A 26,645-nucleotide genomic window follows, 5' to 3' on the forward strand; every position below is an offset into this window, starting at 1 on the left:
AGTGAGAAAAAAAAAGCATAAACACCACAAAAGGAAGCTAAATTGAGTCATGGCATAGTGTCATTGCTATCTGTACTATAGTAATGGAAAAATTATGTAGCCATGTTTACATTGAGCAAAAACTACTAGATTATATTAATCCACACAGACAGGCCTGTACTCATAAAGTGTCTTCGAGTAGCCGTGCCGACCTAGGATCAATTTTGTCTTTGAAATCACTATGAATAAGAGGGGGACCCGATCCTAGATCAGCACGCCTACTCCTAGATGATTCACAGAGAGGAAAGACAAACAGATCAAATCAAACCAAAGCAAGGGGGTTAGTTCCCTCATATAGCAAGGGTAGGTAGCGTGTCAAACAAACAGAGTATGGAGCGTGATTTAAAGGAAGGGTACCATAAAGTGCTCTGTGCTCACCCTGCCGCCGTATTGCAGCATGGGGGCAGGCAGCACGCGCCCTGTCACGTGGGCCATCTCGTCGCGCACCTTGAACTGGAACTCCTGCACAAAGGGGTCAGACTCGTAGTTGGCACTGCGCACCTGCAGGGGTCACACACAGAGAGAGGGCGAGAAAGGGGTGTTTAGGGTGGTGAGGTCGGTTGGCATCCAGAAGACTCGGACAAAACAGAGATGCTTGTTCTAGGTCCCAAGAAACAACGAGATCTTCTGTTGAATCTGACAAGCTTGATGGTTGTACAGTCATCTCAAATAAAACTGTGAAGGACCTCGGCGTTACTCTGGAACCTGAACTCTATTTTGACGAACATATCAAGACTATTTCAAGGAAAGCTTTTTTCCATCTACGTAACATTGCAAAAATCTGAAACTTTGTCCCAACATGATGCAGAAAAATCCATCCATGCTTTTGTCACTTCTAGATTAGACTACTGCAATGCTCTACTTTCCGGCTTCCTGGATAAAGAACAAAAAAAAACTTCAGTTAGTGCTAAACACGGCTGCTAGAATCTTGACTAAAACCAAAACAATTTTATCATATTACTCCAGTGCTAGCCTCTCTACACTGGCTTCCTGTTAAGGCAAGGGCTGATTTCAAGGTTTTACTGCTAACCTACAAAGCATTACATGGGCTTGCTCCTACCCGTCTTTCCGATTTGGTCCTGCCGTACATACCTACATGTATGCTACGGTCACAAGACGCAGGCCTCCTTAATATCCCTAGAATTTCTAAGCAAACAGCTAGAGGCAGGGCTTTCTCCTATAGAGCTCAATTTTTATGGAATGGTCTGCCTATCCACGTGAGAGACGCAGACTCGGTCTCAGCCTTTAAGTCTTTATTGAAGACTCATCTCTTCAGTAGGTCCTACGATTGAGTGTAGTCTGGCCCAGGAGTGTGAAGGTGAACGGAAAGGCACTGGAGCAACGAACTGCCCTTGCTGTCTCTGCCTGGCTGGTTCCCCTCTCCCCACTGGGATTCTCTGCCTCTAACCCTATTACAGGGGCTGAGTCACTGGCTTACTGGTGCTCTTCCATGCCGTCCCTAGGAGGGGTGCGTCACTTGAGTGGGTTGAGTCACTGACGTGGTCTTCCTGTTCGGGTTGGCACCCCCCCTTGGGTTGTGCCGTGGCGGAGATCTTTGTGGGCTATACTTGGCCTTGTCTCAGGATGGTAAGTTGGTGGTTGAAGATATCCCTCAAGTGGTGTGGTGGCAGTGCAAAGTGGGTGGGGTTATATCCTGCCTGTTTGGCCCTGTCCGGGGGTATCGTCGAACGGAGCCACAGTATCTCCCAACCCCTCCTGTCTCAGCCTCCAGTATTTATGCTGCAATAGTTTGTGTCGGGCGGCTAGGGTCAGTCTGTTATATCTGGAGTATTTCTCCTGTCTTATCTGGTGTCCTGTGTGAATTTAAGTATGCTCTCTAATTCTCTCTCTCTTTCTCTCTTGGGTGACCTGAGCACTAGGACCATGCCTCAGGTCTACCTGGCCTGATGACTCCTTGTTTCCCCAGTCCACCTGGCCGTGCTGCTGCTCCAGTTTCAACTGTTCTGCCTGCGGCTATGGAACCCTGACCTGTTCACCGGACATGCTACCTTGTCCCAGACCTGTTGTTTTCAACTCTCTAGAGATAGCAGGAGCGGTAGAGATACTCTGAATGATCGGCTATGAAAAGCCAACTGACATTTACTCCTGGGGTGCTGACCTGTCGCACCCTCGACAACCACTGTGATTATTATTATTTGACCCTGTTGGTCATCTATGAACATTTGAACATCTTGGCCATGTTCTGTTATAATCCCCACCCGGCACAGCCAGAAGAGGACTGGCAACCCCTCATACCCTGGTTCCTCTCTAGGTTTCTTCCTAGGTTCCGGCCTTTCTAGGGAGTTTTTCCTAGCCACCGTGCTTCTACACCTGCATTGCTTGCTGTTTGGGGTTTTAGGCTGGGTTTCTGTACAGCACTTTGAGATATCAGCTGATGTAAGAAGGGCTATATAAATAAATTTGATTGATTGAAGACAGTGTCATTCATAACGCACTAAAAACAAAAGAAAACTAACTACCCCTATTAGAAACACTCAACACTTTCATTTGGTGCGGAATGCCCTAATGAATACAACCCAGGTTTGAGCATGCTTTGATGTTGAGACAACTCACATGTTTGTAGCTTACATTTTCCCCAGAATTCTATCATACGTAACATCCCGAAATAACCTTTAGAACATTGTCAAACTTTTCCCTCGGTTTGTCCAATCCTTCTGCATCTTTCACACAGTTATTGCTGACGGTTCTCTGCATCTAAATTAAATGTCAACAGCGTCTCTGTCTCTGGCAGTGAACTATCAGCCAGAGGTATGTTTTAATCCCAGGTGGGAGATGGGGAGTCTGTTTAATAAGGTGACAGCGGCAGAAGAGCAGCAGAGGCTGAATGAGATGGAGTCTAATGGCATCGGTGGCAGCGGTGTTAGCCTATCTCATCCTCCAGAAAACACCATGGCCAGGCAGTGTGCTGGTGACAGCTAGCCACCATGCTGCAACAATGCCATCTCCGACCTGGCATTTCACTGACCTTAATCAACACTGACCTGGGCCCGTATTCATTAAGCGTCTCAGAGTAGGAGTGCCGATCTAAGATCAGTTTAGCCTTTTAGATCATAATGAACAAGACAGGGGACCTGATCCTAGATTAGCACTCCTACTCAGACGTGTCGGCAAACCGTACCAATTTATCCTCCAAACACCGGTTGAGGGCATTACCAACATATTCAAATAATGATGCTATTTTCATAAAAAAAATATTTTTTTATTAATTTATTCATACTATTTCATCCTTCCACAAGATATAGTCCCGACAAAAATCTATGGTTGCTACCCAAGCCGGCTGGTCATTTGTTCTATCGGTTCGGTTGCCAGCGACCCAGTCGTTAAGTCTTTTGTTCTAAATCTATGGAAGCAACATAGTCGTTTGTTCTAAATGTTCCGTTGCCATGATGGCTGGCCACTGTTTAATCCCTAGCTAGCTAGCCCCCTAGCCAGTCAACTTTGACAAACACAGTCAAGTCAAACAGTGTAGCCAGACTACAGCAAACTAGCTGCATTTCCTTTTTTGTCTATTGACATTTCCTCATATACAGTACCAGTCAAAAGTTTGGACACACCTACTCATTCAAAGGTTTTTCTTTATTTTACATTGTAGAATAATAGTGAAGACATCAAAACTATGAAATAACACATATGGAATCATGTAGTAACCAAAAAAGTAGTAACTAAAAACAAATCAAAATATATGTTATATTTGAGATTCTTCAATGTAGCCACCTTGGAGAATGTAGCCACCTTGACAGCTTTGCACACTCTTGGCATTCTCTCAACCAGCTTCATGAGGTAGTCACCTGGAATACATTTCAATTAACAAGTGAGCCTTTTAAAAGATAAAAAGGAAAGAAGTTCCACAAATTAATGCGTTTGAGCTAATCAGTTGTGTTGTGACACAGAAAATAGCCCTATTTGATAAAAGACCAAGTCCATATTATGGCAAGTACAGCTCAAATAAGCAAAGAGAAACGACAGTCCATCATTACGTTAAGACAAGAAGGTCAGTCAATCCGGAAAATGCCTTTGGTCTGATGAGTCCAAATTTGAGATTTTTGGTTCCAACCACATGTGTGGTTCCCACCGTGAAGAATGGAGGAGGTGTGATGGTGCTTTGCTGGTGACACTGATTTATTTAGAATTCAAGGCACACTTTACCAGCATGGATACCACAGCATTCTGCAGTGAGACGTCATCCCATCTGGTTTGGGCTTAGTGGGCCTATCATTTGTTTTTCAACAGGACAATGACCTAAAACACACCTCCAGGCTGTGTAACGGCTATTTGACCAAGAAGGAGAGTGATGAAGTGCTGCAACAGATGACCTGGCCTCCACAATCACCCGACCTCAACCCAATTGAGATGGTTTGGGATGAGTTGGACCGCGGAGTGATGGAAAAGCAGCCAACAAGCGCTCAGCATATGTGGGAACTCCTTCAAGACTGCTGGAAAAGCATTCCAGATTACTACCTCATGAAGCTGGTTGAGAGAATGCCAAGAGTGTGCAAAGATGTCATAAAGGCAAAGGGTGGCTACCTTGAAGAATCTCAAATATGTTTTGATTGGTTTAACACTTTTGTGGTTACTACATGATTCCATGTGTCATTTCATAGTTTTGATGTCTTCACTATTATTTCTACAATGTAGAAAATAGTAAAAATAAAGAAAAACCCCTTGAATGAGTAGGTGTCCAAACTTTTGACTGGTACTGTATATATCCATAAAAACGATGCTGATTCATGATTTCGACTGGCTGAGAAAAGTTGCCAGCCTGTCTCGCCCCGACACGTTCATTACCAAAGGACAACTGGAGATCGAATTTCAATATTGAAACAATGTTGCAAATGTCGGAGAGAGACAGAAAGGTTATTACAAATCTCCGTTGTTGAAAACTAAATGCTAGTCCAAAAGAAAAATGGGAGATAATGTCTAGATGCTTTTTAATAGTGGAGATTAATTTTATAATTTGCCTAGCTGAACTGATGAGACAGTGGATTACGCAGTCAGATGGAACAGAGTAAATAGTCATTTCAACTCCATAGATTTAGCCGGTGGAATAGACAACGGCTGGAATGGGGTTAACCAATCAGCATCCAGGATTAGACCCACCTGTTGTATAAAAGTAAATAAGCCTCCGTGCCACCAGGCGGCACCACTGACTCACCAGTCGGCTGATCTCCTCCTGTCTGTCAGGTGCAGAGCGAGCCGTGGCCTTGATCATAGTGGACGTCTGATTATCTGTCAGTTTCTTGATGCAGCGCTGCCCTGCTACTATGTTACACACCTGCAGGGACACAAAACCAAAAACCATTGAGCATATTGCAAAGCATTTTATTCACCAATGCCTGAATCACACTATTTGACCAAACTGAAGCAACGCTAAAAAGGACAATGTGAGAAGACAATATCCCAGCCATCACAGTAAGGTTTTGGTCGGCCCTGTAGTGTGAATCAGGCAAAGAAAGAAATATTTCTCACCTCCAGGGGCAGGTAGGTGTGCTTCTGCTCCTGCCCCACCTGGAGGCAGGGCAGGTGGGGATATTTGAGCTGCAGGCTGTACTTCTCTCTGAAGTACTGGGCCACCGTGCGCTCCACCGTTTGACCATTCTCCAGCTGCAGAGGGAACCTGACCACAACAGGTAGATGGAACGGCAAGGGTTAAGAACATCTTTAACATTGAAAGGGGCTGTGCAACAGGGGCTTGTCTGAGTATATGTAGACTATATATGACTGTCAAAAGACAAGGTTATCAACAGCTCGAGTCTTCAATTTCTAGTTAAGATCAATACAGCGAAGATACAGAAACGGCCTCACATAGGTAACAAAATGTTGAGCATCAGTAGATACTGGAAAACAATGAAGTAGCAGCAGATAAACAGCTGCATGTAATAGCATATTGGCCAACGATGACTAACACCCATTGACCTCGAGACAAGGATCTGACTCAGACATTTTGTGGTTCTGGTGAATTCTTGTGAATTGGTCATCCTACATTTAAGTGCATGCTCCTCTCTCATCCCATCCCGCTCCACCCCACACCCCACACATACAACCACACCCCAGGCTCAATGCTCGTCTCCCAGTCTCTCTGGCCTCTCCCTAGTCCCACTCATCTACATCTAGTCCCACCATCTCTCTGGGCGCTCTTGACTCACGTTTGATGGCTGGCGGGCCGACGGGTCACGTTGCAAACGCGGTACTTCCTCCGCATGGTGCCACAGTGTGTGACCTCCACCTTCAGACCTGGACAGGACAGTGACAGCTTATAGGACCTCGGGGACGTGGGAATGACACAAAAGTGTGTACAAAGGCACCCCCAAATCCTAGTTTACATCCGCATTCACGCACACAGACAAAACGCACAAAATATACTACCTTTGATTTCTTTGGTGAATTTGACCCGGTGGGAGTCTGTGAGAGGTCGGGGCTGCTCGTCTATGTTGTGGATGTCCAGGACCTCACACATGAACTGGATCACTGGCTGGGCTTTGTAGAAGGCCGTGGCAGACACTGCAGGACAGACAGGGCCAGACAGGGCCATCAAACAAGACTCGATCCCACTCATTCAGATTTACCCATCACTGGCACTACCTGCCAAAACCGAGAGTAATCTCACTAGCTATTTACTGTAGATGCAAAATGTGACTTGATCTTGGTCTGTCAAATACAGTTGAAGTCGGAAGTTTACATACACCTTAGCCACATACATTTAAACTCAGTTTTTCACAATCCCTGACATTTAATCCTAGTAAGAATTCCCTGTCTTAGGTTAGTTAGGATCACCACTTTATTTTAAGAAAGTGAAATGTCACAATAATAGCAGAGAGAATGATTTATTTCAGCTTTTATTTCAACACATTCTCAGTGGGTCAGAAGTTTACATACACTCAGTATTTGGTAGCACGGCCTTTAAATTGTTTAACTTGGGTCAAACGTTTTGGGTAGCCTTCCACAATAAGTTGGGTGAATTTTGGCCCATTCCTCCTGGCAGAGCTGGTGCAACTGAGTCAGGTTTGTAGGCCTCCTTGCTCGCACACGCCTTTTCAGTTCTGCCCACAACATTTCTATAGGATTGAGGTCAGGGCTTTGTGATGGCCACTCCAATACCTTGACTTTGTTGCCCTTAAGTCATTTTGCCACAACTTTGGAAGTATGCTTGGGGTCATTGTCCATTTGGAAGACCCATTTGCGACCAAGCTTTAACTTCCTGACTGATGTCTTGAGATGTTGCTTCAATATATCCACACAATTTTTCTTCCTCATGATGCCATCTATTTTGTGAAGTGCACCAGTCCCTCCGGCAGCCAAGCACCGCCACAACATGATGCTGCCACCCCCGTGCTTCACGGTTGGGATGGTGTTCTTCGGCTTGCAAGTGTCCCCCTTTTTCCTCAAAACATAATGATGGTCATTATGGCCAAACAGTTCTATTTGTTTCATCAGACCATAGGACATTTCTCCAAAAAGTACGATCTTTGTCCCCATGTGCAGTTGCAAACCATAGTCTATCTTTTTTTAATGGCGGTTTTGGAGCAGTGGCTTCTTCCTTGCTGAGCAGTCTTTCAGGTTATGTCAATATGGGACTCGTTTTACTGTGGATATAGATACTTTTGTACCCGTTTCCTCCAGCATCTTCAAAAAGGTCCTTTGCTGTTGTTCTGGGATTGATTTGCACTTTTTGCACCAAAGTGCGTTCATCTCTAAGAGACAGAACGCGTCTCCTTCCTGAGCGGTATGACGGCTGCGTGGTCCCATGGTGTTTATACTTGCGTACTATTATTTGTACAGATGAACGTGGTAGCTTCAGGCGTTTAGAAATTGCTCCCAAGAATGAACCAGACTTGTGTTGGTCTACAATTTTTTTTCTGAGGTCTTGCCTGATTTTTCCATGATGTCAAGCAAAGAGGCACTGAGTTTGAAGGTAGACCTTGAAATACATCCACAGGTACACCTCCAATTGACTCAAATTATGTCAATTAGCCTATCAGAAGCTTCTAAAGCCATGACATCATTTTCTGGAATTTTCAAAGCTGTTTAAAGGCACAGTCAACTTAGTGTATGTAAACTTCTGACCCACTGGAATTGTGATACAGTGAATTATACGTGAAATAATCTGTCTGTAAACAATTGTTGGAAAAATTACTTGTGTCATGCACAAAGTAGATGTCCTAACCGACTTGCCAAAACTATAGTTTGTTGAGAGGAAATTTGTGGAGTGGTTGAAAAACTAGTTTTAATAACTCCAAACGAAGTGTATGTAAACTTCCGACTTCAACTGTACATCACGCCAGAAACAGCCATTTGTCATCAATTATCAGCCATCATAATTTTTTGCCATTTAGGCTTATATCTCAAATCAGACCAAGTACAGCAGCACAAGGCCTGCTTCATAGCCAGGGACACCACCTAAGTACCTCAGGGAAGGGACATGCCAACACGGCTCTCAAACGTGAAATAAAACCTAGGAGGAACATCCAACATCCCTCTGGTTTTATGTGCCGTTAAAGGAAGCTGGCGCCGAGATGAAAGCCCTAATGCTTTTTCCACCTGAAAGGAGAGATGAGTAGAGAGGAAACAGATGCTCCACTGACACTGGGCTGACTTCACAGTGACGTCAGGGCCACATCTGACAGCGACGGTGACGATCGGAGCATACATGCGATTAGAAATGTGGAGTGCAGGCGACAGTCACTCTCCCCGGAGACAGTAGGGTTGTCATCCCCATGAACAGGAAATGACATCAGAAATGTAATGTATGTTTTGATGCTTGTGATAGTGCTGATACACTACTCTTGGGAGTATGAAAATGAAAGAGTTTTAAATAGCACATATTTTTGTTGGTTGCTTACACACACTTTCTCAGTGTTGCTGTATCTTCAGCTAGGATGTGTGTGTGTGTGTGTGTGTGTGTGTGTGTGTATGTATGTATATATATATATATAATGTGCCCTGGTGAGAGAAAACAGATCATTGGCGCCTATTTGCTTTCGCGCTCTTTTAGGGCCTATTCTCCTCATTGCTTGAGCACACAATGACTAATGAAAAAGAGAATCATTTGCAGACGGCTGGACTTTTTCTGCCTTTTGGTGGCGAATGGGCGATGGGCTAGACGAAGCCAAATGATTTGCGAGAGAGGGAGAGCGGGAAAACCGCCTGAGAGAGAGGGAGAATGGGGGGGGGGGTGAGAGAGGCACTAAGACAGAGAGAGCAGTCAAGCACTCCCGAAAACAAAAGCAGCCCACCAAAATCGCTCCCAAAGCGCCCCTCAGATCCCTGCACCTCCGTCTCCACAGCAACCGTCTAGGCAGTTCCCACAAAGCAAGAGACACACACCCCCCCAATCCACCTTCTACAAAGGCTATGGCCAGCCAGCCCACCCACCTATAACCAGCACCCTCCTTCCAAACCACCCTGTTGCCAGCATGCGGCACAACACCCACTATGGAGTCCTCCCATATTAGGTAGAAGTTGCCCCAAACACTGATACAGGTTCAGGGCCTGTATTCATAAAGCCTCTCAGAGTAGGAGTGATGATCTAAGATCAGTTTAGCCCTTTAGATCACATTGAATAAGATTACATGGACAGGGGGACTTGATCCTAGATAACAACTCCTACTCTGATCCATATGGCCCCAGTTCTTTTTAATCCCCCTCATGGTTAAGGTTAGGATTGGTGGCAACGTGATGTGCGTCGTCCTCACCGTCAATATTGAGCATCATCTTCCACATGGCGGGGCGTACAGACTGGTGGAAACCAAACCACACCTCTCTCCCCCCTCCCAGGGGATGGTCGTAGCCCTCTGGGGCTGAGAAGAAGGAGCGACCCACTGGAGTGTACCTGGAGAGGGGGAGGAGAAATAGAGAGATAGTAAGGGGGAGAAGAGTGAGAGAAGAGAAGCAAAATAAGGAAAGATAGATAGAAGGGGGACAGACAGATAGGAGAACGGGGAAGTTAGTTTCCACAACCTGGACCAGAATCTTGGTCAATAGCGCTTTGCACAGTGACAGTCTGACAACAATCTATTTTTCAATTGACACTGAACATCAATGAAACATGAGGGTGAAAACTCCAAAGACTAATTAATAACAACATTTGCGTTTCCTAGAAAGTCCTGGACACATTCTGTCAATGCAGTAGCCTGAAGCTATAGCAAACATAGCCTTATGGCAGGTGTTTTTATTTAAGGCTTAGTTTTTATTCAGTATTGGTCGACACGCTTATAACACATTGTTTTTGAGTGGAGGAGGCTACGAGTGAAGTCAGGTATGAAGGCATAGGTAGTCACTATAAACTTGATTTCCTGACTGATTATCGTCAGGCCATGAAAACAACTACATTTTGTTTTGTAAGGGCATACATTCACGCGTTTCATTACCAATGTGGCACTAAGCGGAAGTGAGTCCTCACTGAAATTCAGTACTTGATTTGTCATTAAGAAATTTTCTTGGAATAAAAATCAGTCTCTCGGGCCAGCAAATTAAATACCATATGGGTTTATTAGGCCTACATCTCCAGTAAATAGATCTGCCTCAAAAGTAAAAAGAATGTGTAGTAGAGTTTTGTCGTTTGCTTTTAAATCAGTTTACTGAGGTTTCCAGGAATAAATGCTCAACTTTTCAGAAATGCATGCATCCTGTTTATCCTGTTTACATTCCCTATTATGACCACTTGGGCAGCGACTGTCTAACTCACTTCATGGAGGGCAGGTGTCGCAGCACCACGTCCACAGCATGTACTGGGTTGGTGCTGATGGGCTTGTCCAGCTCCAGGGGCTCAGGCACGCTGCGGCCGGTTAGCACCTCGTGCAGCATGTGCCAGCTCACCAGAGACACAAACTTGATTGAGACCTTAAAGGGCCGGTCCTTGCCCCCCTCACCCGGTAGAGTGACATCCAGATCCACCTGTGTGTGGGAGTTGGGGTGTTAGAGATGTGTGTGCGTGCATTAACAGATCAAGAAGTGTGGGAGCGTGAGTGAGAGTGTGTTTTCAGTCTTGTGGGAGCGCCAGGTAGGTTTGACTGTGTGTGTGTGTGTGTGTGTGTGTGTGTGTGTGTGTGTGTGTGTGTGTGTGTGTGTGTGTGTGTGTGGCTGGGTGTCAGTCTACATCCATCTTACCCCTGCGGTTGCCACTGGCAGCGGGTTGGCTGTGTACAAGCTCCTCTTCCCATCGTAGACTGGCCGACGATCCCCAAAGATGGTAACCTTGAAGTGCTGCACCATGGAGTCCACCACCTCCCTACAGAACACAAGACCAAAACAAGTCAACCTCTTTAGACTTGTCCAATGGTCTGCAACCTGTGGCTCTGGAGCCGCATGCGGCTCTTTATCTGTCCATATGTGGCTCTATAATTAGTGTTCAAAGTAATAATAATAACTAAAACACAAGTCGAATAAAACATCAAATTACCTCTAGTCACACTTCAACAACCACATGAACAACCCATAATCTGATACCATGTGAAACATTTTGGAGATCCTAGCAAAAGGAAAACTCCATTATTCTAGGCGTACCTGTTGACGCGGCGCGGGCACTTCTCGGGCTTGATGTCCACCTCATAGAGGTAGACGTCTATCTTGGGGATATCCACCTGGAAGCAGTTGGCCAGCAGCTTGATGGGCTTTCCCATGGTGCCATAGCCAGGCCGCCGTGGCACAGTGAACAGGGGCTGGGCTCCAACGGCTCCTAGAGATGGAAAAAGGGAACAATCATTCAATTTCCATTACAACAGACCAGTTCTTTGAGGAACAGGCTTAGATTAGTAAATTGCTCAAAATCGGCTTTGTAGTGGCCACTGACGAAAAAGGTAGGTCTAAATCACCTGCTGCCTGTGTGTCAAGAAGATAGACATGTTGGCTGAAAGAATCTACTGGAAGGAACCACTTTAGAAAGTACAGAGACAGCGAGGAATACTATGGGGGGGGGGGGGGGAATACAAAGGTTTGGTTTCACTATGAAAAATTAAACCCAACAGAAACAAAACACCCAGACGTGCGTGCGCGCGCATATGTGTGCACAGCGGTGCGTCCCACACATTGCCACCCCCAGACACAGGGTGTCTTACACAGGAGTCACTTTAACCCAGTAGACAGAGTTATTTTAAAAACACCCCGATGTGCCACACTCATCCCAAAGCCATTCTGGGGCTGCCGTCTCGTGGCCTGCCCATCAACATCAGGAGCAGCTGATGTAGAAAAAAGAAAAAAATGTTGTTCAGATGGCTTACGTGAGACGCTGAACTATTGCGCAACACTCAGTCTAACAACTGAGTTCAGATGAGTCAGTATATTGTTTTTTCATCCTAAACTATACTGAACAAAAATATCAAAAACGGAACATGTAAAGTGTTGGTACCATGTTTCATGAGCTGAAATAAAAAGATGCCAGACATTTTCCAGACGCACAAAAAGCTTTTGTTTACATTCTTGTTAGTGAGCATTTCTCCTTTGCCAAAATAATGCATCCACTTGACAGATGTGGCATATCAAGGAGCTGATTAAACAGCCTCATTACACAGGTGCACCTGGTGCTGGGGACAATAAAAGGCCACTCTGAAATGTGCAGTTATGTCACAGAACACAATGCCACAGATGTTGAGGGAGCGTGCAATTGGCATGCTGACTGCAGGAATGTCCACCAGAGCTGTTGCCAGATAGAGAAATTTACATTCAATTACCATTAGCCGCCTCCAACATAGCTTTAGAGAATTTGGCCGTACATCCAACTGGCCTCACAATTGCAGACCATGTGTAACCACGCCAGCCCAGGACCTCCACATCCGGCTTCTTCACATACAGGGATCGTCTGAGACCAGCCACCCGGACAGCTGATGAAACAGAGGAGTATTTCTGTCTGTAATAAAGCCCCTTTGTGGGCTGCACCCCTGCCCAGTCATGTGAAATCCATAGATTAGGGGCCTAATGAATTGATTTCAAATAACTGATTTCCTTAGCTCCGTAAAATCGTTGAAATTGTTGCATGTTGCGTTTAAATGTTTGTTCCATATACATATCCTCATCACCCCTATTCAACACTCCCATCTCCGTCTCGCAACTCAAGAAGACAAGCAGAAAGTAAACCATGGGAGTTTCCCCCTCAGCCTCTCTCTGGTACTCTCCACCGCCAAAACCAAACTGCCCCAACGTGTCATTAATGACTGTCAGGGCTGTGAATGATTCACCTCCTATTGAGTCATGATGAGCCTACATGAGTGGGTGTCAGTTCATTCGAAGCCCCAGTGCAGATGGGGGGAAGTGGAATAAAAACCATAACAGAACCCTTTCTCAGGTGCTGCCAGCTCATGGGCCTAGAGCATGAGTAAAAATGTTTGTTTTGGGCTGTCTTTCAGAAGCTGGAGCGATCATGGTTCTCTCCCCTTCCGTTTCTCTCGCCTGGTGGACCTTGAGGGGTAGGTACAGGGCTGGCAGATGCAGGTTGAGTGTAGGCTAAGGCTAGACCTTGGTGGGTCACAATGACAGCAAAGAAAGGGGGATCAACAGAGAGAGAGAAGTCTGGAATTCCAGCCATAACTGTCCCACGGACACACACCAGCCCTTTGTGATGGAAATGATCCAGGGGGCTGAGGGGAGACTAGTGCAGGTCTCAGACAAACAGAGAGAGCGAGAGAGACACATGGGTTTACTCATACCGCCACACAAACACACACTCTCAGACTGTTAGAGACACAGGCTCTCTCTGACACACAGATTGCTTTTCCTGTGCTGCGGTGGGGGTGAGTAAGCCAAAAAGGAGGAGGAGGAGTAGGATGGCTGGAGGAATGGGCAGGGAGGGCTGGTATTCCTCTCAGGAACGCATATTGTACTACTAGCCTCCACGCTGCATGAGTCACTGGGCCAACGCAGAGAGAGAAACTCAGGAGGAGGAGCGTCCTGCCTCTGGACACTGTGCCAGGCATTCTATATAAAAATATATATTTTTAAAACTTTCCTCCTAGTCATGATGTTCTTTTACACACACACACACACACACACACACACACACACACACACACACACACACACCTAACAAGATCTTGCGCACACACACGCTCTCTCACGCACGCATACACATCCTGCTGATGTGTGTGTGTCTGTGTAAGCATTTCACAGTAAGGTCCCCACCTGTTGGATTCGGCGCATGTGACGAAAACAATTTGATGCCGTCTTACTGTGTAAGACTTACGCACGCACAGGTGCCTTCTGACACGCCCTTACCGAAACGCGCAAGCAAGCTCGACCAACCATACTAGAGTTCGACCGATTAATCGGAATGGCCGATTAATTAGGGCCGATTTCAAGTTTTCATAACAATCGGTAATCGGTATTTTTGGCCAACGATTTGCAGATTTATATATATATAAAAAATAATAATTATATATTTTTAACTAGGCAGGTCAGTTAACACATTCTTATTTTCCATGACGGCCTAGGAACGGTGGGTTAACTGCCTTGTTCAGGGGCAGAACGACAGATTTTTACCTTGTCAGCTCGGGGATTCAATCTTGCAACCTTACGGTTAACTAGTCCAACGCTCTAACCACCTGCTTTACATTGCACTCCATGAGGAGCCTGCCTGTTACGCGAATGCAGTAAGAAGCCAAGGTAAGTTGCTAGCTAGCATTAAACTTATCTTATAAAAAACAATCAATCATAATCACTAGTTAACTACACATGGTTGATGATATTACTAGTTTATCTAGCCTGTCCTGCGTTACATATAATCGATGCGGTGCGCATTCGCGAAAAAGGTCTGTCGTTGCTCCAATGTGTACCTAACCATAAACATCAATGTCTTTCTTAAAATCAATACACAAGTATATATTTTTAAACCTGCATATTTAGTTAATATTGCCTACTAACATGAATTTCTTTTAACTAGGGACAATGTGTCACTTCTGCAACAGAGTCAGGGTATATGAAGCAGTTTGGGCCGCCTGGCTCGTTGCGAACTGTGTGAAGACTATTTCTTCCTAACAAAGACAGCCAACTTCGCCAAACGGGGGATGATTTAACAAAAGCGCATTTGCGAAAAAAATAAATCGCAATCGTTGCACGACTGTACCTAACCATAAACATCAATGCCTTTATTAAAATCAATACAGAGAAGTATATAATTTTAAACCTGCATATTTAGCTAAAAGAAATCCAGGTTAGCAGGCAATTAACCAGGTGAAATTGTGTCAGTTCTCTTGCGTTCATTGCACACAGAGTCAGGGTATATGCAACAGTTTGGGCTGCCTGGCTCGTTGCGAACGAATTTGCCAGAATTTTACGTAATTATGACATAACATTGAAGGTTGTGCAATGTAACAGGAATATTTAGACTTAGGGATGCCACCCGTTAGATAAAATACGGAACGGTTCCGTATTTCACTGAAAAAATAAACATTTTGTTTTCGAGATGATAGTTTCCGGATTCGACCATATTAATGACCTAAGGCTCGTATTTCTGTGTGTTTATTATATTATAATTAAGTCTATAATTTGATATTTGATAGAGCAGTCTGACTGAGCGGTGCTAGGCACCAGCAGGCTCGTAAGCATTCATTCAAACAGCACTTTCGTGCGTTTTGCCAGCAGTCCTTCGCAATTCTTCAAGCATTGCGCTGTTTATGACTTCAAGCCTATCAACTCCCAAGATTAGGCTGGTGTAACAGATGTGAAATGGCTAGCTAGTTAGCCGGGTGCGCGCTAATAGCGTTTCAAATGTCACTCGCTCTGAGACTTAGAGTAGTTGTTTCCCTTGCTCTACATGGGTAACGCTGCTTCGAGGGTGGCTGTTGTCGATGTGTTCCTGGTTCGAGCCCAGGTAGGAAGGAGCGAGGAGAGGGACGGAAGCTATACTGTTACACTGGCAATACTAAAGTGCCTATAAGAAAATCCAATATTCAAAGGTATATGAAATACAAATCGTAGAGAGAAAAATAGTCCTATAATTCCTATAATAACTACAACCTAAAACTTCTTACCTGGGAATATTGAAGACTCATGTTAAAAGGAACCACCAGCTTTCATATGTTCTGAGCAAGGAACTTAAACGTTAGCTTTTTTACATGGCACATATTGCACTTTTACTTTCTTCTCCAACACTTTGTTTTTGTATTATTTAAACCAAATTGAACATGTTTCATTATTTATTTTAGGCTAAATTGATAGTATTTATGTATTATATTAAGTTAAAATAAGTGTTCATTCAGTATTGTCCAAATCTCCGACCACTACCTTGTATCCTTTTCCCTCTCGCTCTCATCCAACACTTCTCACTCTGCCCCTACTCGGATGGTATTGCGCCGTCCCAACCTTCGCTCTCTCTCTCCCGCTACTCTCTCCTCTTCCATCCTATCATCTCTTCCCTCTGCTCAAACCTTTTCCAACCTATCTCCTGATTCTGCCTTCTCAACCCTCCTCTCCTCCCTTTCTGCATCCTTTGATTTTCTCTGTCCCCTATCCTCCAGGCCGGCTCGGTCCTCCCCTCCTGCTCCGTGGCTCGACGACTCACTGCGAGCTCACAGAACAGGGCTCCGGGCAGCCGAGCGGAAATGGAGGAAAACTCGCCTCCCTGCGGACCTGGCATCCTTTCACTCCCTCCTCTCTACATTCTCCTCTTCTGTCTCTGCTGCTAAAGCCACTTTCTACCACTCTAAATTCCAAGCATCTGCCTCTAACCCTAGGAAGCTCTTTGCTACCTTCTCCTCCCTCCTGAATCCTCCTCCCCCTCCCCCTCTCTGCGGATGACTTCGTCAACCATTTTGAAAAGAAGGTTGACGATATCCGATCCTCGTTTGCTAAGTCAAACGACACCGCTGGTCCTGCTCACACTGCCCTACCCTGTGCTTTGACCTCTTTCTCCCCTCTCTCTCCAGATGAAATCTCGCGTCTTGTGACGGCCGGCCGCCCAACAACCTGCCCACTTGACCCTATCCCCTCCTCTCTTCTCCAGACCATTTCCGGAGACCTTCTCCCTTACCTCACCTCGCTCATCAACTCATCCTTGACCGCTGGCTACGTCCCTTCCGTCTTCAAGAGAGTGAGAGTTGCACCCCTTCTGAAAAAAACCTACACTCGATCCCTCCGATGTCAACAACTACAGCCCAGTATCCCTTCTTTCTTTTCTCTCCAAAACTCTTGAACGTGCCGTCCTTGGCCAGCTCTCCTGCTATCTCTCTCAGAATGACCTTCTTGATCCTAATCAGTCAGGTTTCAAGACTGGGCATTCAACTGAGACTGCTCTTCTCTGTGTCACGGAGGCTCTCCGCACTGCTAAAGCTAACTCTCTCTCCTCTGCTCTCATCCTTCTAGACCTATCTGCTGCCTTTGATACTGTGAACCATCAGATCCTCCTCTCCACCCTCTCCGAGTTGGGCATCTCCGGCGCGGCCAATGCTTGGATTGCGTCCTACCTGACAGGTCGCTCCTACCAGGTGGCGTGGCGAGAATCTGTCTCCGCACCACGCGCTCTCACCACTGGTGTCCCCCAGGGATCTGTTCTAGGCCCTCTCCTATTCTCGCTATACACCAAGTCACTTGGATCTGTCATATCCTCACATGGTCTCTCCTATCATTGCTATGCAGACGACACACAATTAATCTTCTCCTTTCCCCCTTCTGATAACCAGGCGGCAAATCGCATCTCTGCATGTCTGTCAGACATATCAGTGTGGATGACGGATCACCACCTCAAGCTGAACCTCGGCAAGACGGAGCTGCTCTTCCTCCCGGGGAAGGACTGCCCGTTCCATGATCTCGCCATCACGGTTGACAACTCCCTTGTGTCCTCCTCCCAGAGTGCTAAGAACCTTGGCGTGATCCTGGACAACACCCTGTCGCTCTCCACTAACATCAAGGCGGTGACCCGATCCTGTAGGTTCATGCTCTACAACATTCGCAGAGTACGACCCTGCCTCACACAGGAAGCGGCGCAGGTCCTAATCCAGGCACTTGTCATCTCCCGTCTGGATTACTGCAACTCGCTGTTGGCTGGGCTCCCTGCCTGTGCCATTAAACCCCTACAACTCATCCAGAACGCCGCAGCCCGTCTGGTGTTCAACCTTCCCAAGTTCTCTCACATCACCCCGCTCCTCCGCTCTCTCCACTGGCTTCCAGTTGAAGCTCGCATCCGCTATAAGACCATGGTGCTTGCCTACGGAGCTGTGAGGGGAACGGCACCTCCATACCTTCAGGCTCTGATCAGGCCCTATACCCAAACAAGGGCACTGCGTTCATCCACCTCTGGCCTGCTGGCCCCCCTACCTCTGCGGAAGCACAGTTCCCGCTCAGCCCAGTCAAAACTGTTCGCTGCTCTGGCACCCCAATGGTGGAACAAGCTCCCTCACGACGCCAGGACAGCGGAGTCAATCACCACCTTCCGGAGACACCTGAAACCCCACCTCTTTAAGGAATACCTGGGATAGGATAAAGTAGTCCTTCTAACCCCCCCCTTAAAAGATTTAGATGCACTATTGTAAAGTGGTTGTTCCACTGGATATCATAAGGTGAATGCACCAATTTGTAAGTCGCTCTGGATAAGAGCGTCTGCTAAATGACTAAAATGAAATGTAAATGTATTGTTGTAATTGTCATTATTACAAATAAAAAATACAATTAAAAAAATTAATTAAAAAATATATTTAAAAAATGGCCGATTAATCGGTAGCGGCTTTTTTTGGTCCTCCAATAATCGGTATCGGCGGTGAAAAAAAATCATAAAATCAGTCGACCTCTAAACCATACACACAGGAAAGCAGCTGCAGTGTCATCCCACCATGCAGCGAGCGAGACAAAGAAACACCAAGGCCACAAAGAGAAACCCACACACCCACAAACAGCAGATCAGAAATTCAGAACACGGCAAAAAAAAAAAAAGAGAAAAAAAGTCACAAAAAAAAAAATACAAAAAAAAAAATTGGCACAAACTACTCAACATTTCCAAGCTTCCGGTTATTAAACCTAACCCTCCTGGCCATTTCTCCCTCAGACGTTCAAAGAAATGGATTCAAAACACACTCGTGTGCAGAACTAAACTAGATCCCAAAACGCCTCGTCGCAAAAATCCATTCCAAGGCATGTTAGCCTATTTTCTCTGTCACTGATAATTCAGAATGCTTCTCAAGCACACACACGGCCTAGTATCTCTCAATTCTCCCCCCTTCTAAACTATTTGAGCCCCTTGCAGACAAAACAAGTACAAGCACGCCCCTGGGAACTGTAGAGGGGAACGTCGTGGAGGGATGCGGCTGTCCGGGGCCAGGGCAGGGAGGTAAGTAGAGGGGGGAGCTGACTACTCTAGTCTGAGGTTTCTCTGACATTGTGTAGGCCAATGGCCCCAAGCTGGCCCTGTCCTCAGGTCACCCACTGCCCATATAAGGCATGCTCAGTACCAAGAAAGCAACACAGCACAGAGACCAGTGGCTGTGGCACACACACACACACACACACACAAAGGAGTGCGAAGCTGAACTAACTGCTCATATGACCTCATTGACCTGAGATACACACCAATGGATCAACCAAAAATGTTGAAGTCTACAAAACTACAAAGTTGATGCCTAAAATGCATAACATGATTAGTACTCAACTATCCTGGAATACCATGACCTGTGACCTATAGGCCTTCCCATAGACATAACGAGATTGCTGACAATGAGAGATGGCCTACTTTAAAGCCCATGTGGAGGCATCAAAGGCTTGTGGTCTGCGTCATTTCGCGATGAGAGGGAGCAGGTTCAAGGAAACCTCCCCCTCATGTGTTTACTCTGAAAGTGTGTGTGTGTGTGTGTGTGTGTGTGTGTGTGCGCACGCGTGTGCGTGTGTGTGCTCAGAAGAGTCGTAAAAGGAAGAAAGTGTTTTCCAAACAGAAAAATTCTAGGTACTTTCAACGCTTTGTCTCGTTTTGTTTCCCGACCGCATGTTACGGACTACAGTACAGACACCAACTGACAGAGGCAGTAAACTGGGTAGTATTCGTTAGGGCATACCGTAGGAAAACAGTGTACAACAGAAAACAAAAACTAGCGTTACTGGACAAGGTCAGATAGTTCTTCCCTGTTTCTGACCGCTTTCTTCAGTTTGGTGCCTAATGAATATGTCCCTGATATTAGAAAGAACAAGTCAGTGGGTATGTGGAGAGATAAGGAGGCATCACAGAACTGACCTTGTAATGACCATTTCTCCGTCAAACTGTAACAGAAGTGGATGTGCCAAAATGGGACCCAAGCTATAAACTCGACAAGGTTGGCTTTGTGCAGTTGTTCCATCATTTATTTAATTTCAGTGTCTTATGAGCAAGCCGGCGTTCGATCTCAGGCGACCTCAGCTTGCTACACTCATAGACTGGACGCTGTTTAATGTTGTGAGGTGAAAAATTACTGGGCTATATTATCACAGGTTAGGAGAGAAACCAGTAACCACATCCCTGAAAAGCAGCAGATACATACACTGACTGGGGTCATGTTCAGTAGGCTTGGAATGAATGAAAACACTCCGAAACAGACTCAAACAGAGATGCATTCTACTACCTGAACTCAATCAACTCCAACAAAAACTTTTAAAACATATTGCAAGAAACTCTTAAAGCATATTGCAACGGTGTGCCCTAATGAACATGACCTAGTTACCATTACACATCAAGTCTGGGCTCTCCCTTTCTCGGTCCCACTGCCTTCCACAATGACTGGCTGAAAACGTACTCACACAGATGCAGGGCAGACCCCCCACACACACACACACACACACAATACAGCTGTTGTATGTCTAATCCGGATAGGCCTGGGCTGTGGGAACAGGGCGAGTGCTCCGATGCGGGGCACAAAGGCGTCAGTCACAGCAGGCAGCGACCCAGGCACACGAGGACGGACGGACGCACACAGTGACAGAGCGCCGCGGGCTGGGAGGGACTGATGCGTGTCAAACAACTAGTTTATTCCCCCCTCTGTCACTTGTCCCATCTACCTCAGTGCTCTGAGAGTGTTGGGCACCGACCGGAGCCACCACAGCTGAGGCCACTCACTCCACAAACAAACACAAGCCAAATCTGTACAGGGAGACCGAGGAGGGAGAGGCAACATGAAGTACTCTCAGGATGGATGGCGGGGGGGGAAGGCAAGGCAGGCTGGACCTAGAGCGGATACGCACACCAACACGTGAATGAGCTAGCTCTGTTAGTCTGGTCGGAACATCAGGGTACTAGCGGAGGGGAGAGGACAATAAAACATGTTTAGTGGTCAGGGAGAACCTCAGACTGTGATTAGGAATAGGAAGGAGGGAGAGATGTGTTAGGCCAGGGGTCACAAAAAATATAAAAACGCAGAACAAATCTCTTGCTGCGTTTTGTAAACGCAAATCTAAAATGCTTCTTATTGGAGTTTCTGCTGGGCATCAGACTCATTTTGTGCTTCAGTTGCACTTCTCCACTCGGATGAGAACTCATGAAAGGGCATTCTATCAGCAGACAGTGTTCTGACTGATGTTTAGCTGCTTTTCTCCGGTAAATTGCAAGATGAACTTCTAGCAAAACATTAGGAAATGTATCTGGCTACATTCTTTCCATGATAAACATTAGAAATATAATGGCCATGCATCATTGCACTTCTGAAATTGATGCTATTTTCTGCCAAATGTGTTGCACTAATGTATTTTTTGTGAAGGACAACTACAGTTGCAGGCCCCTGATCACTCTGTTGAAGCGAAAAACTTAAAACGCAGGTGAAATGGTTTAAAACGCAGGTTGATGGTCTGTGGGCTCATCTCAATGAAGTCAGTCAGGTATTTTTGTATATCACTACTAGTGCCAGCCAATCAAATGCGTTGTTTCAAGACAGCACACAAACAAAAATACTTTTCTGGGATAATTTCTCACTTCCAACAATGTCAGGCTCCGTCTTCTCTCCCTCAGTTCTCCCAGAAAACATGTTTGGTTACCCCCTTAAGACACCCCTCACATCAGCCCTGGGTCCCTCACTTCCTGTCTGAACCCCCCCATGTTGTGTCCCCCCCCATAGATTTAGGCTAAATGGTCCTCACTAAACACAGAGCTCAGGAAGGAGAGAAGAGTGCCCAATCCGGGCCTCCTCCTCATCCCACAGAGCTGAGACATCCCCCAGCCTTTACAGCCCACTCCAACTGGGCCCTCCTACTGACTCAGTCAGTCCTCTCCATCTATCCCCACGCGCTCTCCCCCCCTCTCTCTGGCTCTGTGAGTCACTCCCTCTCTGGCTCTCCCTCACTGATGCATCTCCCTCCCCCTCCAGCTCTCACACAAAGCCCACCCACATGAGCTCAATACTAGCCACACTCACAACATGTGAAGGTCGACACAGACAGAGATGCTTCTCAATCTAGCACACATGCATGGGCTGTTTTAATTTAATTCACTTGTTAGAAGTGAAAAATAACATTCCTTTCTAGGCTATGGGGACACAGGCTGCAAGATCCTAACGAACACAGGCTCATTAAGGCACGCAACGAAAAACGCTTTGTAACGGGAAGAGAAATTGAGTATTTCCTCATAGGACAACTCCAGGTTGTCCGTTTTCTTCCGGTTGGTTCCTAATGAATACTACTCAGGCCTAGCCTGTGTGTGAATATTCTAGCTGATAGTCAACATCTCATGATTGTGAGATTGTGCCTTCCCTGTAGCTCAGTTGGTAGAGCATGGTGTTTGCAATGCCAGGGTTGTGGGTTCGATTCCCACGGGGGGCCAGCACAGAAATAAAATGTATGAAAGTGTATGAAATATATGCATTCACTACTGTAAGTCGATAAGAGCGTCTGCTAAATGACTAAAATGTAAATGTAAAAAATGTGAGTGGGTCAATGTGTCCCAAATGGGCTAGCTTTGGACAAGGATTTGAAAATCAAAGGGGGTTATCGACTTCCCGCCTTTTTTACTCAAATAAAGTGAGGAGCTACAGAGGCAGGAGAGAGAGAGAGATCAAGGAGGGAGGATACGAAAGGTGGTGGACGGGGGGGTTAGGTGAAACAAAACAGAGCGGGAAGAACAAGCGGAAGGAGAGGGGAGGGTGTGAATCAGAAAGACAAAGTAAACTACCATATATGCCTATTCAAACATAGCTACTGCTAACAAACTTTAAGTACCTCAACCACATTTACCTAGAAGACCCTCTTGATAGTTAGTAACTGAGTCAATCACCCTTGGGTGGGGGTCACCTGTACTGCCTGTGTGGTGTCCCTTTTTCTTTCGGTAAGCCCCACACAGGGGTGTGCAGATGAGTGTGTGTATGTCACGGGTGTATCCATTACAACAGGAAGCAGCTGCACTTCTCATGCACTATTAAAAATGCTAGGTTACACACCCAAAACCCCAACTGACAATAGAACGCAACATCACATACTATACTGAACAAAAATATACAACTTTTGGCACAAATGAATTTTTTATTATTTTTAATACATTTTTTTTTTTAAAGTGGCTCAGGATCTCGTTACGGTATTTTTGGGCATTCAAATTGCCATCGATAAAATGCAATTGTGTTTGTTGGCTGTAGCTTATGCCTGCCCATACCATAATCTCACCCTGGGGCACTCCGTTCACAACGTTGACATCAGCAAACCGCTCGCAGACTCGACACCATACACATGGCCTGTGTTTGTGAGGCCGGTTGGACATTCTCTAAAAACAACTAGAGGCGGCTTATGGTAGAGAAATGAACATTAAATTCCATGGAAACAGCTCTGGTGGTCATTCTTGCAGTTAGCATGCCAATTGCACGCTCCCTCAAAACTTGAGACATCTGTGGCATTGTGTTGTGTGACAAAACTACTCATTTTAGAGTGGCCTTTTATTGTCCCCCAGCACAAGGTGCACCTGTGTAATGATCATGCTGTTTAATCAGCTTCTTGATATGCTACAAGTGTCAGGTGGATGGATTACCTTGGCAAATGAGAAATGCTCACTAACAGGGATGTAAACAAATTTATGCACAAAATTGGAGAGAAATTAGCTTTTTGTGCATATGGAACATTTCTGGGATCTTTCATTTCAACTCATGAAACATGGGACCAACACTTTACATGTTGCTCAGTGTAATATCCAATCTCATATGAACGTTTTATGATCATGTGTTGCCTTTCAAATAGCATACAGACAGAGCTACAAATCAAATCAAATTTATTTTTATATAGCCCTTCGTACATCAGCTGATATTCTCAAAGTGCTGTACAGAAACCCAGCCTAAAACCCCAAACAGCAAGCAAAGCATGTGAAAGAAGCACGTTGGCTAGGAAAAACTCCCTAGGAAAAACTCCCTAGAAAGGCCAAAAACCTAGGAAGAAACCTAGAGAGGAACCAGGCTATGAGGGGTGGCCAGTCCTCTTCTGGCTGTGCAGGGTGGATATTATAACAGAACATGGTCAAAATGTTAAAATGTTAAAATGTTCATAAATGACCAGCATGGTCAAATAATAATAATCATAGTAGTTGTCGAGGGTGCAACAAGCACGTCCGGTGAACAGGTCAGGGTTCCATAGCCGCAGGCAGAACAGTTGAAACTGGAGCAGCAGCAACTACATGTACTGTGTGATGGATGTTTAAAAGCTGAAGTCATATCCTATGAGCACTAGCTAATCTTGTCTGTTTCTCAAACTGCACAAACGTTGCATGCTGCCAGACGACCGTTGGAATGAACATTGTGTTAATAAGCAGGCCTGGCAATCAATTAGCATTTTCTCACGCCACACTCTTCTTAGCGACGAGGGCCCCCTTTCAATCATTCACTGAGGAATCAAGTCCCACTGTTCTGTTCCCCCTCATGGGTACGCAGCTGACGGACAGAAAACACCTACCCTGTTCAGGTTTGTTTTTTAGGGCACACTGTAGCAAAATGTTTTGAAACAGAAAAGCAAAAATTAGCGTTTCTTATCAGTCAAAGTCCAGATAGTCCCACCCTGTTGTAGCCCGCAGTCTACCATTTGGTGCATAATGAACATGGCCCAGTTAGCCCCCTTTTAAAAACTCTACAACCTGAGGAGGCTTGGAGGTCAGTTGCCAGGGGGGACCTCCTCTGGAGGAAATCAATATAGCTCTGTCTGGCCTGGCCGTATCAGGTGTCACTCACTGGGTCTACCTGCTGGGGTATCGTTGCAGGAGAAGTGGAAAGCTTCCGTTACGACTACAGACAATGCAAACTGTAAAAACGGTTTCCCTGGCTGTCATTGTAAAAGGCAAGGAGGAACAGTCTGACCTAGGCGACCATCTAGGTTATACAGGGTCTACTCTATTATGGATGCTTCCCTTGTTGATTTAGGCCTAGCCTACACGTCACCACTGTTTTGCAGTCTACTCATGAGAAAACATGACCAACAGGACCATGCAGTCCCATTGACCATTCAAACTGAAATGCTTTGAATAAGGAAAAGTAGTCAGTAACTTTGCCTCTTCTGAACTAGGACAACAGAACTGTATGTTCTAAGTCCATAACAATGCTCAAACATCAGGGGACCAATTTTGAGGTCTGGGGGAAAAAAAATCTTAGAGATGTTGGTGTAGTTACCCTTTAATGCAAGTGTGCACCAGCTAGAGACAGTTGTTTGGCTTGCGGTGTTTCTGTAGCGCTAATGTGCATGCAGAGTTAGCTAAACAAATTGTCACTGGATTGATGGAAATAATGATAGAATTCTGCCAGGTTAGCACAGGCTACTTTTTAGTTAACATTTAGTTGAGACGGTTTTTGGGAAAGCCTTTCCATCTACCAGCAAACGGTTATCATTAGCATTATCACAAACGGTAGACTAGACATATGTGCGCACCGCACACAGCATGTACGCCAGCAACATACCACCCTTCATCCCACTGCTGGCTTGCTTCTGAAGTTAAGCAGGGAAAGTCCTGGTCAGTCCCTGGATGGGAGACCAGATGTTGCTGGAAGTGGTGTTGGAGGGCCAGTAAGAGGCACCCTTTCCTCTGGCCTAAAAACAATATCCCAATGCCCCAGGGCAGTGATTGGGGATTTCTCCCTGTGTAGGGTGCCATCTTTCAGATGGGATATTAAGCAGGTGTCCTGACTCTCTGTGGTCATTAAAGATCCCATGGCACTTGTAAGGGTGTTAGCCAGGACAACTGGGTTAACTTCCCAATCTGGCCCTCATACGGTCACCTAACCATCCCCAGTTTACAATTGGTTCATTCATCTGCTGTAAATGAGACTGTTCTCTGGCAAAATGAAGGATAAATAAAAAAAGCAAACAGGGGCATTCCTGTACCGTTTCAGAAAGTTGAAGGAAAATGCAAATCATTTTGTTCATGTCTTGCAATTAACTTGGGCTAATACATTGTTGGATTTCATGATTCTGTCCTCATGTTCCATAACTGATTTATTTGGGCCCTACTGACGTCTGATAAACAGCGTGGCACATGTCTGCGGTGACATACAAGATGAGCCTATTGCTGAACCACAGGAGGCTGCTGAGGGGAGAACAACTAATATTAATGTCCAGAACGGTGCAAACGGAATGGCATCAAACACCAGGAGACCACGTGTTTAATACTATTCCACTCATTACCACGAGTCCGTTCTCCCCAATTAAGATGCCACCAATTACCTGTGTGCTGAACATTTCATCATGCATAACCATTTGGACTTTTCTAT

The 26,645-nt window shown here is 45.7% G+C and overlaps 1 protein-coding gene across 2 annotated transcripts in view; it reads right to left on the bottom strand.

Annotated features, from left to right (window-relative positions):
* Nucleotides 1-26,645, bottom strand: part of LOC106582842 (protein argonaute-3) — a 53,461-nt gene that overhangs the window by 24,576 nt on the left and 2,240 nt on the right. The window contains exons 2-10 of one of the 2 annotated variants that reach the window (XM_014166360.2): nt 11,560-11,731; nt 11,164-11,284; nt 10,742-10,950; nt 9,750-9,886; nt 6,424-6,558; nt 6,204-6,291; nt 5,527-5,674; nt 5,213-5,332; nt 418-540 (exon numbers count right to left, since the gene is read on the bottom strand). In XM_014166360.2, coding sequence (XP_014021835.1) covers nt 418-540; nt 5,213-5,332; nt 5,527-5,674; nt 6,204-6,291; nt 6,424-6,558; nt 9,750-9,886; nt 10,742-10,950; nt 11,164-11,284; nt 11,560-11,731 — 1,253 coding nt within the window. Of the gene's footprint in view, nt 1-396; nt 541-5,212; nt 5,333-5,526; nt 5,675-6,203; nt 6,292-6,423; nt 6,559-9,749; nt 9,887-10,741; nt 10,951-11,163; nt 11,285-11,559; nt 11,732-26,645 lie in introns of both variants that reach the window. The other variant, XM_014166350.2, reaches the window with a different exon arrangement.

This window comes from Salmo salar, chromosome ssa02, assembly GCF_905237065.1.
Source record: "Salmo salar chromosome ssa02, Ssal_v3.1, whole genome shotgun sequence".
Lineage (NCBI taxonomy): Eukaryota > Metazoa > Chordata > Actinopteri > Salmoniformes > Salmonidae > Salmo > Salmo salar.